At 45.8% G+C, this 15,176-nt stretch overlaps 3 protein-coding genes and 1 long non-coding RNA gene across 6 annotated transcripts in view; 1 reads left to right on the top strand and 3 right to left on the bottom strand.

Moving 5' to 3' along the window:
* Nucleotides 1-15,176, top strand: part of LOC135388565 (uncharacterized) — a 285,782-nt gene that overhangs the window by 36,702 nt on the left and 233,904 nt on the right. The gene's annotated exons all lie outside the window — the stretch shown is intronic.
* LOC135388560 (uncharacterized) overlaps nt 1-15,176 on the bottom strand; it is a 44,967-nt gene that overhangs the window by 6,724 nt on the left and 23,067 nt on the right. The window lies entirely within an intron of this gene.
* Nucleotides 5,973-9,130, bottom strand: LOC135387241 (uncharacterized). Of its 2 annotated transcripts, XR_010420969.1 has the most exons (6): nt 9,000-9,130; nt 8,710-8,892; nt 8,400-8,447; nt 6,982-7,026; nt 6,462-6,913; nt 5,973-6,309 (listed from the first exon to the last, which is right to left on the bottom strand). XR_010420969.1 is itself a non-coding variant. In XM_064616535.1 (5 exons), the coding sequence occupies exons 2-5, from the start codon at nt 8,860-8,862 to the stop codon at nt 6,713-6,715; spliced, it is 447 nt and encodes a 148-aa protein (XP_064472605.1). In that variant the 5' UTR covers nt 8,863-8,892; nt 9,000-9,130; the 3' UTR covers nt 5,973-6,712. The 2 variants fall into 2 exon arrangements, 1 of the variants encoding a protein (XP_064472605.1); XM_064616535.1 differs by having other exon boundaries at nt 5,973-6,913.
* Nucleotides 9,187-13,769, bottom strand: LOC135387240 (uncharacterized protein K02A2.6-like). Its single transcript, XM_064616534.1, has one exon. The coding sequence runs from the start codon at nt 13,383-13,385 to the stop codon at nt 9,435-9,437; it is 3,951 nt and encodes a 1,316-aa protein (XP_064472604.1). The 5' UTR covers nt 13,386-13,769; the 3' UTR covers nt 9,187-9,434.

The following is a 15,176-nucleotide window of genomic DNA, read 5'->3' as shown; positions in this document are numbered from 1 at the left end:
AAATAAATCGTTTCAGAATCCCCCAAATCCACCCTACAGTTGCTAGAGTCATGTGGTATGGCCCAAATCAAGGTGAACTGCAAGCAAGGGGCTTTACCTAATCTCACAGGACCAAACTAGCCTAAACTATCCCAAACTAACCGAAACCAAACTAAACTAATCTAACATAACACGATATAACCCGGCGTAAATTGCAATCAGTCCGCCTCCGTGCTAGATGGTGAGGGGATTTTGAAACAGTTTATTTTTAATGGTGGATTATTAAACAGTGATATCTAAACGGGGATAGTAAGCGGTTTATTTTAGGAGATATATTTTTAACCATGTATTTTTTAAGCGGATTATTGTTGAATGTTTTATTCTTAAACGTTTATTCTTAATGGTGGATTTCGGGGACCCCCTATCGGCAGCTTGTTACGATAGTAATAATTTGTAGCGTGTAGTGCTGTTTGTAGCAGTTTTTAAGGCAAAAGTGGTCTCTCAATACACGTTTCGTCATGAGGGCTACCCAGTGAATAATCTGTGCAGTGTGATACGGCTGGGTGTACAGGTAAGTATCACGTTCCTCATCCACTGGTTTCTACTTTACAGGAAGGAACAACCTCAGTGCACGCACTGTGGTTAGCCTCTCTGTTTTGCATATTTTCTTACATGTTCACGTCAGAAACACACCTTACACTTTAGGCTCCTTCACCCAGCAATATAATAGAGATTATAATTCTTTTTAGAAGAGTTCCCCATATACTTTTTAGAATAGTTTTTAATCTTTGTAATTTTTAGAAGATACAGGGATTGTAAACCATGTTTTAAACTGGTGTTTTAACATTTGTCCAATGCATTTATTAAACAACATATTCATTTTTAACTGGTTGCACCCAAACCAATGTTCTGATGTACTATTTCCTTTGTTGTTGATGCACCATAAAAATTGGAATAATCAACTTCAGTGCAGATTACTTCACAGCTGCCTCGGCATACTCAAGAAATGGGTGCAGAACCTGCGTAATGCCCACAAACTTTGACTATACCACAGCACCTTCAGAAAGTAAAGGCATATGTGTCACATGGGATTTTTAAAGGCATTCACAGTATATAATACCTTGTATGAACTGTTGTAGATCTAAGCAGCCTCTACAGTACACTCTCAGAAATTAAAACTTGTCAGGGAACTGTCATAATTGTTTTAGTTAATAGGCATGCACATATACGCTATAAGAAGAAAATTATTTATGAGAATGCACTTCTCTGGCTACCCATGTTGTTTACATCTACTGTTGATCACATTCATTTATCACGTATTATATTCTTATATATTATTATATTATCACATATTCGATCACATTACATTTAAAATTTAGCATATATGAGAAAATATCAGGAGGGAAGTTGCTATTCATTGCTCATTCCAACCTAAAATTGAGTGCTACAAATTTAGAGAGCGTACCTGACCATTGTCATTCCTAAAATATATATTGCCATTGTAGCAAGGTCACAAAACAATAAATGTAGTCTTTTGTGACCTCCCTGCACATTCATTGTATCCTGAAACGCATACGCGCAAGAAATAAATCTTGAACTTGAACAAACTTGATGTTGTATAAACTTGACATAAAATGTTGAATAATATAATGAATGATATAAAATATTGAATAAACTTGAACTCGTATATTCTCTTTACTCATCATCAGTGATCTTCATTACAAAAGCATATCGTGTTAGACTTTTTTGTTTGCGTTTCACAGACTGGGTACACGAGGGCCAAAATGACAAAATCACAACTGTTTCAAGCTCCAAATAGTCCTGTTGCAATTTGAAGACCATACGTGGAACTGCATTTTTTGGAACATGCTCCACATAACAAGCATGACAAAGTCAGCACAGGATAGCAGGACCCCGTCCCCAAGCAGCTTTTCTCACGCTGCAGTTGTATTCAACAAAAGCATGTGAGTGCTGGAGAAGGACATTCAGTTTAGCACAACCGCGCCTGCAAATAATCAGAACAAATAAAGGAAGAAGCAAACAAACATAGAAGGGAAGTACTTCAAAAAGAGATAAGTCCTGTGTCTCAAGGAGGTGTTACCACTTTCTAAGTAACTTAATTGATTAAGCTTACATCACTGCCTGATTAACTGTCCTAACGAGTGTGATCTAATTGCGTGAAGTAATTATTTGGGCTGCTTCGGTGTGTCCATATTTGCGAGGCAAAGCACCGCTGTCGTTTACTAAAAGACTCTTTCTAAGGCGATGCTTGACATAAACCATACTAAACGCATACACGGCTAAAACAACGACTGTGGTTCTAGAACGATCTCTTTCTGCCATGCGAGTATATCTTTCCCGAACCGTTCTTTATGGAACAATTTTTGTCCAGAACGCAGTACGGGATATTATATACATGGTTGTTGTGGCAATATTGTGTTGAACATGCTTTGAAGAGTGCCCACCAGGGGGCCGGGTAGTAGGACGAGGCCAGAGCCGTATATTAAAAGGGAGTCTGGCCATTAATGGGTCATGCCTATACCTGAAGCTCCACCCACTTTTTCAGCTTTCCGACCAATGAAGTCTTGAAATATGGGGCGCTATCAATCAGCCTATCCTCACTATTTGCCCCCTTATCCAACATGGGCAGCGCCATTTTGGGTGGCAAGTGGATTGGATGGGATTGAAATGGATACCTCTCGCAATCTGCAAAACTAGTGGATTGTTGGTGCAAATTTGATAAGCGCCACCTAGGGAGTGTAAGGCACGTCGGGAATTGTCGTCTGCTTCCGTCGTTGTACCGCTGCCGGCAGAACCATCTGCTGGGACACATTCTGTTGTCGGTATGATTTTTAAACAAATCTACATGAATAGTTGGAATATAAGAGGCAAGAATGTTTATATACATGAAATCCAGCTGTTAAAAATAAGATTGTACAGCACAGCGCCGTTTTTGTTATGATTTCGTTGTGGTCGCCGCGATCGCCGTGTTCACTAGGCCTAACACCGGCGACAAAACGTATTATTTTCAGTTATATATTGATGGATGAGCATAAGTTGAAACTGATTTCTGAGAAATTTATATTAGGATGTACATTTGCAGCGTAAAATCAGGTTAGTCTGTGAAAATTTTTTGTCACGAAATCCCCGCTTCACTGCGTTTGTTTTCGTCGCCATTTTGGGTGGCAGTATGGCGTCATGGCGACCCCCTTGGTAAAAAGCAAACCAATCAGAGGAGCGAAACTGTGATTGACAGGTCGAGCCTCTTTTTGTGACTCCTCCCAATGGCCAGACTCCCTTTTAATATACGGCTCTGGACGAGGCCGGAGGTACATGGCCACGTGGGTGCGTATTGCTCTACAGGTACAGGGTACAGGTGCAATAAAACTACTACCAAGGGGATGAAACTCGCGAGTTCACTTGCGGACTAAAGTGAGGCGCTGCGAGCTTTTCGCGTCTAGAGTCACTGTACCCTGTGCGAAGAACAGCCGGGCGTATCAAAGTAGTGCTTGTTGCCTGCGGTGCTAACAAAACGCCACTACCAGGACCACTTCACACGCGACGACTTCGAGGACAAGGATCGAGATTCGAAAGAAGTTGAAGTGGACGGCAGTCCCAAGCAGTTTTGCATACCGGACACCTACGAGGCTGAGGAAGGCTCCTATCCCCCGTTCTTCGCACGCAGAGTTCTCCGAGGAGTCACCAAAAGACTTACACTATGCAAGATCAAGGTGCAGTGGAGGATCGTAATGCGTCGAAATATATGTAGATATGCACTACGAAAATTATTGAAACTTATGAAAACTATTCCTAAATACTGATCAAGGGGCAGTGGAGGATGGTAATGCATCGAAATATATGTAGATATGCACTATGAGAACTATTGAAACTTATGAAAACTATTCCTAAATATTGAGCTGTAATTGTGAGTGAATCAACTTTGCAGAGGAAGACAACACCGTCACAAATTTCTGTGACCAGAGCATCGAGGAATATGCGCAGGAAAAGCCTGCAGACAAGTCATGTGATGGTCCCCTCGACGAGGTCGCAGTCTTAAAAGAAACAAGCAAAGGCTGAGACGGAATGTAGTGACTTGAAGCTCACGGTCTACTCCTCATGGAAGATCAACTGCTTGCGTTGGAGCGGGGGATTGGAAGAACAACCCACAGCACTTTACATGCGCGCGAAAAAACGTTGGCATTGACATAGCCATTGAACGTGTGAAATAGAAATTTTATTGCGAAGAGATGAGAATAAAACTGGTGGAGGTTATTTATGTCAACCTGAAGCTGCACACACGAGCACTATAGTTTTATGTCCACAAAACAAGTGAGCTAAAAGAAGAAAAAAAACCTGATCTATAGAGCGTAAACGGGACTCGACGATGCCTTTTAGAGGCGAACACGCGCCAACATAATTCGTCTGCTAGCTACAGAATACAACAAACGATACTGACGCTTGTGCCCTGTTTCATTAAGTATTAGCCGATTCCCACCACAGGAAGTCACAAAATTTTTGGTGCACAGCCGCGAAATCAACGCGATCTAACACTGACTACAGCTATCCTAACACGCGATCCGCGGCGGCTTGGAAGCAATATGGCTGCCGGAGCAGACGACGCGGAGCGGTTGCGGTACTCTTCCCCCGGTACAGTGACTCTATTCGCGTCATCAAGGAGGAGGAGTGTCGTTGGGAGGAACCCGAGAGGCTTGGAGGAAGGAAAACTAAGGAGGGAGCACGACCGTTTCTTTCCGAATCACAAAAGTGTAGTGGAAGTGACGACATATAGCACGCGTCATGAGGACGTCATATCGATCAGGTGACTAAAGGTAGCCAATCTGCGGTGAGACTTCGCCACAACTGGGACAAACAAACTGGGGCAGCTGCCGGCGTGAATGGCGTTTTGTGGCGCCCGGCGAGATGCTAGCAATAAGAGATAGATACGAGATACTAGCAGTTAAGATTACTAAACCGACGAACAAGTGATACGATGAATGTCGTAGCATTGTCGGTGCACGATGCGAACTTTCAGGGGAACAATTATGCTGAAAATTTGACTGGAGAAAGCAATGACGAGCTGCGCGGAACGGATGAAATCCGACCATGTTCTTGTTAGCGTTATCTATTCAGTGCTGTTTGGCTCCATAGCGTAGTAAGTTTTCATTGTCTGTACCACAGTACTGACAGTAACCTGCTGGATGCAACCGGGAAAGTACAGAACGCACGGGTAGGTTATGCTGCATGTCGTCGCTGTACGCAAGTAGCTGAGAAAAATCAGGGTTGCGCAAACCACATTGTTGTACCTGATGTCATTACAGGAATAAATGGAACGTGTCGTGTCATCTTTTTTCTGTTCCGTGTCTCAGGTTTTATCGTCGTTTTACATTGTACCAGCTCGCCTGCACCCTTGCACTTCTACGTTTCTTTTCAATGTTCAGGCCTGTTGCAGGTTACGACAAATATTGATGAAATGAGACTGTTCTTGCAGTCCTGGCCGTTTCAGAGTAATATTTTTCCCCAATAATTAGGAACACCCTTACAGATAAAATTACTGCACATATTATACTACCGTTCTCCCCAACAATTCCAGGTTCAGGAGGTTGGTCATCCTGGTATAGTATAGCTTATATGTGCCCTCAGACTACTGTTACGAGCTCATAGTTACATAAAGAAAATGGGGTTCACATTTATCCTGCAGTACGCAGTCTATAATATTTCAGACAACAATTATACTAGAGAACTTTCCATTCTATTGCAAACTTACCCCCTGTTGTAATTTGCTGTCATGATTCCTATTTAGAACAATATGGTTTAATAGCTAATTTACATATAAACAGAAGTGACATGTAAATATAACTATTTTGCTAAAAAACATGTTCATCTTCTGTAAGGTGCATAATCTCAGGGTAAATAGTCACACACGCTTGATTTCAGAAAAATTAATTTGTTTATTGATTCACATAGAGGAGTACATTGTTCAGAACGGAGTCAGTAGATGTTAGTAAAATCATCACTGAATCATCAGTCATAAGTGTTTAGTATACATTTTATTTGGAGCAGTTAGGTTAAAATGCATGCACATTCTGCAATGTGAGAAGAGAATCAGTATGGATAGTTTTAAATGCAGATGCGGCTATATGCACCTACTCTGTAACCTAAAATTACACACCATGCAAGACAGAAGGATCCAGGGGTTTTGCCGAACGATGAATGACTGCGTAATGCTAGCAGCTGTGTGTCTGCAGCACCTACACACGGGACTGAGCTTACCCATAACATTTGTGCACTTGTATAAGGGCCAGGGAGGAAAGTAAATCTTGCCTCTTCAACCTAAATACGTAAAAACATTTAGAATATCATTCTTTGTGTCACACGTGTTTGCGTTGGAATGCTGTTTCCTTTTGGAACCCTGTTATGCCAACATGCTCACAAGAAACACTGAGAGCTATACGGGCTGTGAACATAGAATTCACCATTCATACCTGACTTGCATGGTTTCCAGAACCAGGGGATGCGTCTTCCTCGGGTGCAGATCCACTTGTGTCCTAGGGTTACCATTCACTCAAATAAATTGTAATGTGTAAAATTTGCATGAAATTTACATGTGGTGCCCTTTCAGAAAGCCACATGTACTCTGAGAACTCTACTTGGGACCCCATTACGACAGCACTCAACAGTAAACTTCAAATGTGGGAGCGTAAGGGCTACTATATTCTGTGGTTTCCAAGGGCACTTACGTCACATTACATGAAAGAGCATATATGCACAACTTAGTCATGATGGCATAGGGAGATGATGATACCCCAAGTGAAGTTAAAGGGAGCTCTACACTGTTTTCCTTTGTCAGAGCAGAGGTACTATGTACCTCTTGTGGTCTTTCAGCTTCCTCAGTGTCCACGCTGACAAGAGGGTCCCACAGGAGTTCAGAAGCATGCTACGTTTTCATAAAAACATTTATGTTAAATTTCACCAATCCAAGCTAAATGTTGTCTGGCATTATACCTGTTCCTTTTCCTCTATGTATACTTGTGGTAGCACGGGGGATTCCTGCAACAGGAGCATGACATGATGTAGAATTTACTTCATTTATTTTGAGTATATAGGCAAAACATCAAGCTTTACAACTGTTAACTTGTATGTCAGAGCCAGTGAACAAAGGAGAACCCAGATATAAGCACTAAACCTTGGCACTAATATTTTATTCTGCGCTTTACGGCCTGCTTGATGGGATGCGCAGTGCATATAAATAGCTGCAATGCGTCTGTACACGGACTTAGCTTAAGTCACAGCATCTGGTCCGCAACAGGTCTCATTAGCAGTTGTAGAAATATTTAACACGCTGTGGAAACAATTACTTAAGGCAAATTTCTTTTACCTGTTGAACTTGCTCCACAGAGGGTGCACCTGTTATTCCCACAGTTATCATATGATAAACACATGGGTCTTTCTCACTCGGTTTCTCGCTATAAGCTGTTATGTGAAAAACAAGCATACAGGGTGTCTCAGAAATATGTCATTGTATTCTAATAAAAAACTACGCCACCTAGAATCATGCGGTCAACGGCATTTGTTCTTACTAGGTTTTTGTCACCTCCTTACGTGCATGTCATGTATCCTATAAGTTTGATTATGTAAATTTTTGTGAAGGTTAACTCTGAAATTTGCCAAGTAAAGGACACTTTTTTACCCCAAAGTGCGTGCTGAATTTACTTTAATTCATGATAATTGACAGTGATATTCAAGATCTATCCTATCGGGAAAAAATAGCCGAACATCACGCTTCTTGGGCTACTTGAGCATAACGCACGAGGACTTTTTCAGCGCAGTCGCTGTCAGTCCGACGAAAGGAGGTTGGAAACCCAGCCCAAAGAGTGATAGTAGAAAAAGTGACAGCTCCTGAAATTGGAAGAGGGAAGGCATGCATGGTCCCCAGCCGAAGCCGGACACGGTAAGCTATGTCTGTGTTACCTCTCTGCCATGCCGATGTGAGCTGGGTTTCCAACTTCCTTTTGTCGGACTGACAAAGATTTTGCTGAAAATTTCGTCGCACGCTATCCTGTGCGAGCTCCGTAGAGCTTGATTTTTGGCTATTTCTTCCAATGCGATAGCTCCTTAATATTCCTGTCAATTTTCATGAATTTGAGTAAATTCAGCACTCTCTTCACATTGGTGGGGTAAAAAAGTAATCTTTACTTGGCAAATTTCAGAGTTCAGATCCCAAAACTTTACATAATTAAGCTTAGGACACATGATATGCACAGCAGGAGGTGGCAAGAACCCAGTAAGAACAAATGCTGCCCGCAGCATGATTCTAGGTGGCGTAGTTTTTTTAAATTAAAATTCAATGACACGTTTTCTGGGACACCCTGTATCTTCTTGCTGCTGTACACTACAATACAAGATAAGCATAACTATCTCACCATTGTGCCTTCCACTGTAGCTTCAGCCCCACTTGTGGTTCCAGCATGCTAAAGACATATAAAATAAAGGACATCTGTTAGTTTGAAATATTTCCTGAAGTATCCAGAGCGCACCTTGCGAAAATACAGATCTATGATTTTTTTTTTCTTCCTGTACCACTGAGCGTAAAGTATGATATATTTATATCACGTGCGACATGCAACCAGCGTGATAACTAACAAGCAGTCAAGCTGCTCAAAAACTACCCATTTGACGATGAAAGCATTAAAAGTATCACGTGCGCGCTCTGCGTCGTTTATGTCGTCCTACCTCATGTTGTGGAAAAAATTTGGGAACTGCACATGGACGAAGTCGGACGAGAGACTGCGTTTGGACGAAGTCGTCTGGGTGAAAGTGCTTCGAGCAAGCTCGGCTCCACTCTGGCGGCACCCAGTTCACGTCTTCCCCAAGGCCTCGATCCATTTTGCTCTTAGCTGTGGGTTTTTTGGAAACCTACACAGTGACGAAAGCAATAATCAGCCGTAACTTGAAGTCCAGCATTTCTGGCTAACAACTTTCAGTTTCCTTGCATATGAATTGATCATATATACTATACTCACGAATGGAATGAAACTCCAGGCTCTTTGCGAAGAGAGCGCGATCTGCAGCGTTGCACGCAGCAGGTCGGCATCTCCTACACGCTGAAGAATGTAAATGAAGTTTCAAGTGCAACTGCAGCAAACACACGCAATTCAAGAGCCTTGAAACGCACTATCGCAAACCAAAACTCGCACTCACTGTTATGTCTTGGCAAGAACGAGCGCAGTAAGTGATGACAAGGTTTAATTAACACAGCAATGACAGTTACATGAGTTCCACTCAACGTGCTACATCTATCAAGGCTTGGTGCACTGACAGTGAGGGGTGCCTCCCGTGCTGCCAAGGTAAGGCACGTGATCACCTTGTTGTCTACCCACAACGAGGGATGGCGCCACCATGCCATACTAACGGCAAATGCCAGTACATAACACTCCTTCCCCCTAAAAAAAAAATCCCTACACAAAGTCCTTCCAACGCTGAGGAGGTGCTCTGACCCTGTCTGGTCTTTCTCGCGTCATCACCTGGTTGTGCTTTGGCAGGATAGATGCTGCTTGCTCTGCCTGGCTGGTATCCGTTGCCTCACTATGATCAGGAACAACAGGCCTTGCTGTGTCCTCTTGGTTGGTGCCCTCGGGTGTCTCCCTCAGTAGTCCCCTGCGCCGCATTTGGTCAACATGGCGTCGCAATACTGCACCATCCTGTGTGCGGGTTCTGTAGGAAACAGGCCCCGTCGCCTCGATCACTGTAGCTGGAATCCAATTTGGGCCTCTTCCGTAGTTACGTACAAACACAAGGTCTTGCGGTTGAAATGAGCGCAGTTTAAGATGGGTCTTTTCGTTGATTTCGTCGTCACTATCCTTTTTTTGCTCAGTTAGGTCCGGGTTCAGCCTGTCAAGCAATGTCCTCAGCCTTCTGTTCATTAACAACTCTGCAGGGCTTCTGCCAGTCGTGGTGCATGGGGTCACGTGTTGCTGCAACAAGAAGCTTGCCAGGCGTTGTCCCCAGTCTCCTTCTATGATGCGCCTTAGGGAGTCCTTTGTCGTACGCACCATACGCTCCGCCTGACCGTTAGATGATGGGTGGAATGGTGCAGACGTTACATGCCGGATCAGTCCCGCCTTCATGAATGTACGGAATTCCTCGGAAGTAAACTGCGCCCCATTGTCAGAGACTATTGTGTCCGGCATCCCATGAGTTGCGAAGAGCTGCCGTAGGGCGTTTATGACACTACGTGTAGTCATGCTTGACACTGGAACTACCTCCAACCACTTAGAGAAAGAGTCCACCACAATGAGGAATGTCTGACCCTGAAAAGGGCCAGCAAAGTCCACATGGAGCCTTGACCATGGTGACCTGGTTGTTTCCCATGCATGTACGGGGGCCCGAGGCGGTGCAGGCCGGGATTCCTGGCATGTCACACACATGTTAACACGTTCTTCTATGTTCCCATCCATCTTTGGCCACCACACGTAGCTTCGAGCAAGGGCTTTCATCCTTACAATGCCGGGGTGGCCTGTGTGTAGGGCATCCAGCACAGCATTCCTACCCTTCTCAGGTATTACTACCCTGTTTCCCCAGAGGATGCACCCTTTATGCACAGTAAGCTCATGCTGCCGCACTTTAAAAGTTTGAAAATCGGGTTCCGTGTCCCCCGATGGCCACCCTTTTAATGCCCAGTTTAGGACTCTTGACAGAATAGGATCCCTAGCTGTCATCTGTGCAATGTCCTCGGCGTGGAGTGGTGGATTAGGCATGCCCTCGAGGAACAACACTTCCAGAGGGGGTGGCACCACGAACTCTGGAACGCCCAACGGCAGGCGACTTAAGGCATCGGCATGCCTAATGTTCCTCCCAGGTTGATGAACGAGGTCGTAGTTGTATGCACTTAAGAGGACAGACCAGCGAAGCATTCTCGGTGACAATATTTGCGGCGTTTGTTTGCCAGGTGCGAACAGACCAAGGAGTGGTTTGTGGTCTGTCACAATTTCAAAGCTCCGACCGTACACATAGTAATGGAACTTTTTTACACTTGCAATTATTGCGAGGGCCTCCTTGTCAATTTGTGCATAGTTCCTCTCTGCAGAAGACAGTGTGCGCGAGTAGAATGCAATGGGAACCTCCTGGTAATTTTCGAGGCGATGGCTGAGCACGGCCCCGATACCGCACGGAGATGCATCACATGTGAGCACCAAGGGCTTGCTCTCGTCGTAGTGGTGAAGAACACTCTCAGATGATATCAGCTGCTTGCATTCCTCAAAAGCTTTTGCGTGCAGAGGTGTCCACTCCCATAACGCCTCCTTGTCCAGAAGTCTGTGCAATGGCTCAGCTACTGTTGCTTTGTTTTTCAGGAAAATGTGATAGAAGTTTAACAGTCCAAGGAAGGCTTGTAGCTCTTGTCTGTTCGTGGGTGCAGGTGCCTCATGAATTGCTTTCACCTTCTCTTTTGATGGATGCACTCCATCCTTGTCAATAACAAATCCCAGGAAGTCCACCTGTGTCACACCAAAACGACATTTGTCACGTTTCAAACGGAGGCCTGCATCTGCGATGCGCTGTAGTACTTCATGGAGACGGCCAGCCAGCTCAACCTTTGAGCCTGCAGCAATTAACACATCATCGAAATAAGGTACAACCCTAGGAATTCCTTTCAGGAGGTCATCCATGAATTTCTGGAATATTCCCGGCGCAACATTGACACCGAACTGCAATCTCTTCACACGAAAGGCTCCGCGGTGGGTGGTGATTGTCTGTGCATCTGCTGCTTCTTCGTCCACCACTAGCTGCTGGTAGGCCTGAGCCAAGTCCAGTTTTGCAAATACGTTTCCTCCTGAGAGGGAAGCCAGAAGGTCTCGAACCACAGGAATTGGATAGGGATGGTGGGACAATGCCTTGTTGATGGTACACTTATAGTCACCGCATATCCTTATCTCACCATTCGGCTTCATGGCCGTAACTATTGGTGTCTCCCACTTGGGGTGGGTAATTGGTTCCAAGATACCCTGCTCAATCAGGCGGTCGATTTCCTCATCAATTTTTGGTTTGAGAGCAAAAGGAACCTGTCGTGATCTCATGCGCACTGGTGTCACGGTCGAGTCCAAGTGTAGTGACACAGGAGGGCCATTGAATTTGCCAAGTTCTTTTCCAAAAACATGGCTGAACTTTGTAAGGACATCTTCAACAGAGAGTTCTTCAACCTGGTGCACCCCTACGAGGCTGATTCCCAATGGTTGAAACCATTCCATGCCGAGGAGGCTTGTACGGTGCCCTTGAGCCACCAGTAGTCGCAGCTTACCGTCGAAAGTACCGTACTGCACATGGACCCTAGAGATTCCCTTGACTTGGACGGAGTTCCCTTGGAAGTCTGTTAGTTGGGACTCGAATGGTTCACACTGCATAGTTCCATCCTTGATGAGCTTGTGGAACGTTTGTTCGGAGACAATGGAGAACTCTGACCCAGAGTCAACTTCCATTTCACATGGCTTGCCTTCGATGAGGACAGACGTACGGTGCTTCTGCGTATGCGTGGAATGCACAGGGCCCAGATGATTTGTATAGTAAACATCGCACGCTGTGTCAGAGTTTAGGGCATTTGTACTCGTACTGCTTTCCTTCCGACCCACTGGCTTGTCAGTTGTTGCGTTGGCCGATGACCGTTGCTTCAAACGACACACGCGTTCAATGTGGCCGATCTTCTTGCAATAATGGCACTGGGCGTCCCGGAATCGACAGAATTCCCGAGCATGAGCTCCTCCGCATCCGTCGCACGGCTTTGTCTTCTTCCCTTGATTTCCCGTTTCTCTGGCTGAGCTTTGGTGCCCGTTTGCTCGCTCCTGTTGCTGTCTGTGCAGGGCATTTATGTCGGCAGTTGCAGCCGCCTCCGCAGTTCTCACTTCGCGAGTGCTTCGAGCCGCCGCCTCCGCTGCCAATGCTTCTTCTTGGGCGACTTTGAAAGTGAGCTTCTTTTTGGCGAATAGCCGGTTCTGAAGGTTCTCGTCCACAAGTCCGCAAACGAGGCGATCGCGCAGCATTTCTTCCAGGTTTGGGAAGTTGCACTTTTGAGCCAGACGACGTAACTCCGCGATGAATAACGCCACTGACTCACCCGCACCTTGGTTCCGCCGGTAAAACGCATTTCGGCACACAATTTCCGATGGCTGTGGCGCAAAATGTTCCTTTAACGTGGCTAGTATCTGGCTGAAGGACTTGGTTTCGGGAGTAGCCGGGGCAAGCAATGACTGTACTAAGTCGAACGTTGCAGCGCCGCAAACACTCAGGAAAACAGCACGTTTCCTCGCTGGGTCGGTAATGCCGTTTGCTTCAAGGTAGAATGTTAATCTGGATTCGTAGGCGTCCCATCTTTCCGGACTCGATGGGTCGAATTCCTCTATATGCCCAAGAGTCGCCATGATATGCGACGAAGTTCCCGCCAAAACACACGGACGCGCAGTTCGGTTGATATCTTCTCACCACCGCTTGCTGAGACGACCTCGACGGTTCTTCAACCACGGGGATCCCATCCTCGTCGCCACATGTTATGTCTTGGCAAGAACGAGCGCAGTAAGTGATGACAAGGTTTAATTAACACAGCAATGACAGTTACATGAGTTCCACTCAACGTGCTACATCTATCAAGGCTTGGTGCACTGACAGTGAGGGGTGCCTCCCGTGCTGCCAAGGTAAGGCACGTGATCACCTTGTTGTCTACCCACAACGAGGGATGGCGCCACCATGCCATACTAACGGCAAATGCCAGTACATAACACTCACAACTCCTCTGACAGCTGCGGAGAGCTGGGAGAGGAGAATTGTTTGTTCCAGTTGCTTCTCCTCACCCAAACTTCCGGAATCGCGCAAAGTGACGTCACACTCTCTCCTTATTTTCCTTCCTCCATGCCGAGAGGTCTGCCAGCCTGATTAGGCGGCACGTTTCTCGGGAAGGGAAAGGTGGTGGAGAGGAGGAGAGGAAAGGGTGAAGTGGAAGACCGAGCGGAATCCGCTCGGGGGGAGGATAGCTGCGTCCATGGGTCGACTTCAGGGGAACTGTGCCGGCATACGCCTATTACACATCTGAGGGAAACCCAGGAAAAACCCCAGACGGCACAGCCGGCCCGCGAATTCGAACCGCGGACCTACCAGTCTCCAAGCGCACGCGTTACCGCTGCGCCACCGGAGCTGGTCGCGTCATCAAACCTCATGAAACGTCAGAATTTTTACGTCGAAGCGCGAGTTCTCAACCGTCACGAGCCCATTGGCTCCTGTGGCCGCTCCCCCGGTATGCGAGCGCTCATTGGTTGGTTTGAAATTATGAACTTTCCTTGGCGCGCTCAAGCCGGCGACCCTGTCGGCGGTGCCGGAGCAACTCCAGCAACTCTCCGCAAAGTTTCGAAATGTGTTGGGTGCAGCAAGGACGCAAGCCAAGAATCTACGCCGGTACCGCTTTGGATGGTTTTTAGTGTCCTTCCCTGACATGTTGTCGATACCGACTCTGAAAAACTCGGTGCCACATGAATACTTCTTCAAGTCAATTGAGTGGTAGATAAGTGGAAGGCAGGTCTGCTTCGCTTGCTTGGTGCGACAACGACTCAAGGAGGACGAATACTGTGTTTTTCCGCTACTCACTCGATGACAGGTAAGTCAGTAGATGCATTCTTTTCGCTTGCACCTTCTGCACCAGATCCGAACTGGGTTATTTGCGTGCTGCACTTTCCTGTTGAAAAGAAAGGCATTACTAATAAAGTTCCTTTCAGCTGGAAAGTGCAGCTCCCGAAAACTCGTCTTGCGTGGAGTCCAAGGTAGTGCAGTCCAGTGCAAGTGAAAAGAATGCGCTTAGTTCCTATTCTATTTTGCTGCTTAGTATAACATAGCGCCGCACCTGTGGCATCTACGCAGCATTTTGGCAGGTAGAATTTTTGGTTTTCACGCTTAATTCTGATCCCTATCTTTCTTTCAGGTATAAGCACTCAACTCATATCTGCTTCAGAATAGCATCTGCATGGATACAGTATAATGGATATGACACTCAGAGTGGTTGGATCATCATCTTTCGGCATAGCAGCTTCACAATTTCCTTTGTGACGGATCAACCAGGCGCCTACACAAGCAGCAATATGGACATGTTCTCCGTCCTGCCGGACCTCTGAGTGTGTGCCTGTGCAGCCAATATACTGTTGTTCTACTGTGAAATCTTCCACCTGAGG

This window comes from Ornithodoros turicata, chromosome 3 (genome assembly GCF_037126465.1).
Source record: "Ornithodoros turicata isolate Travis chromosome 3, ASM3712646v1, whole genome shotgun sequence".
In the NCBI taxonomy this organism is placed as follows: domain Eukaryota; kingdom Metazoa; phylum Arthropoda; class Arachnida; order Ixodida; family Argasidae; genus Ornithodoros; species Ornithodoros turicata.
Note: the sequence above shows the minus strand (reverse complement) of the source record. Positions and strands in the feature narration are given on the sequence as shown.

Bases quoted from the DNA above. Each gene is read 5' to 3' on its own strand.
- LOC135387241 (XM_064616535.1), bottom strand. From the start codon at position 8,862: ATGGATCGAGGCCTTGGGGAAGACGTGAACTGGGTGCCGCCAGAGTGG. The intron at 8,448-8,709 runs GTAGGACGACAT...ATATGTCTTTAG, and splicing joins AATTTTTTCCACAACATGAG to CATGCTGGAACCACAAGTGG. The intron at 7,027-8,399 runs GTGAGATAGTTA...CTCCTGTTGCAG, and splicing joins CTACAGTGGAAGGCACAATG to GAATCCCCCGTGCTACCACA.
- LOC135387240 (XM_064616534.1), bottom strand. From the start codon at position 13,385: ATGGCGACTCTTGGGCATATAGAGGAATTCGACCCATCGAGTCCGGAA.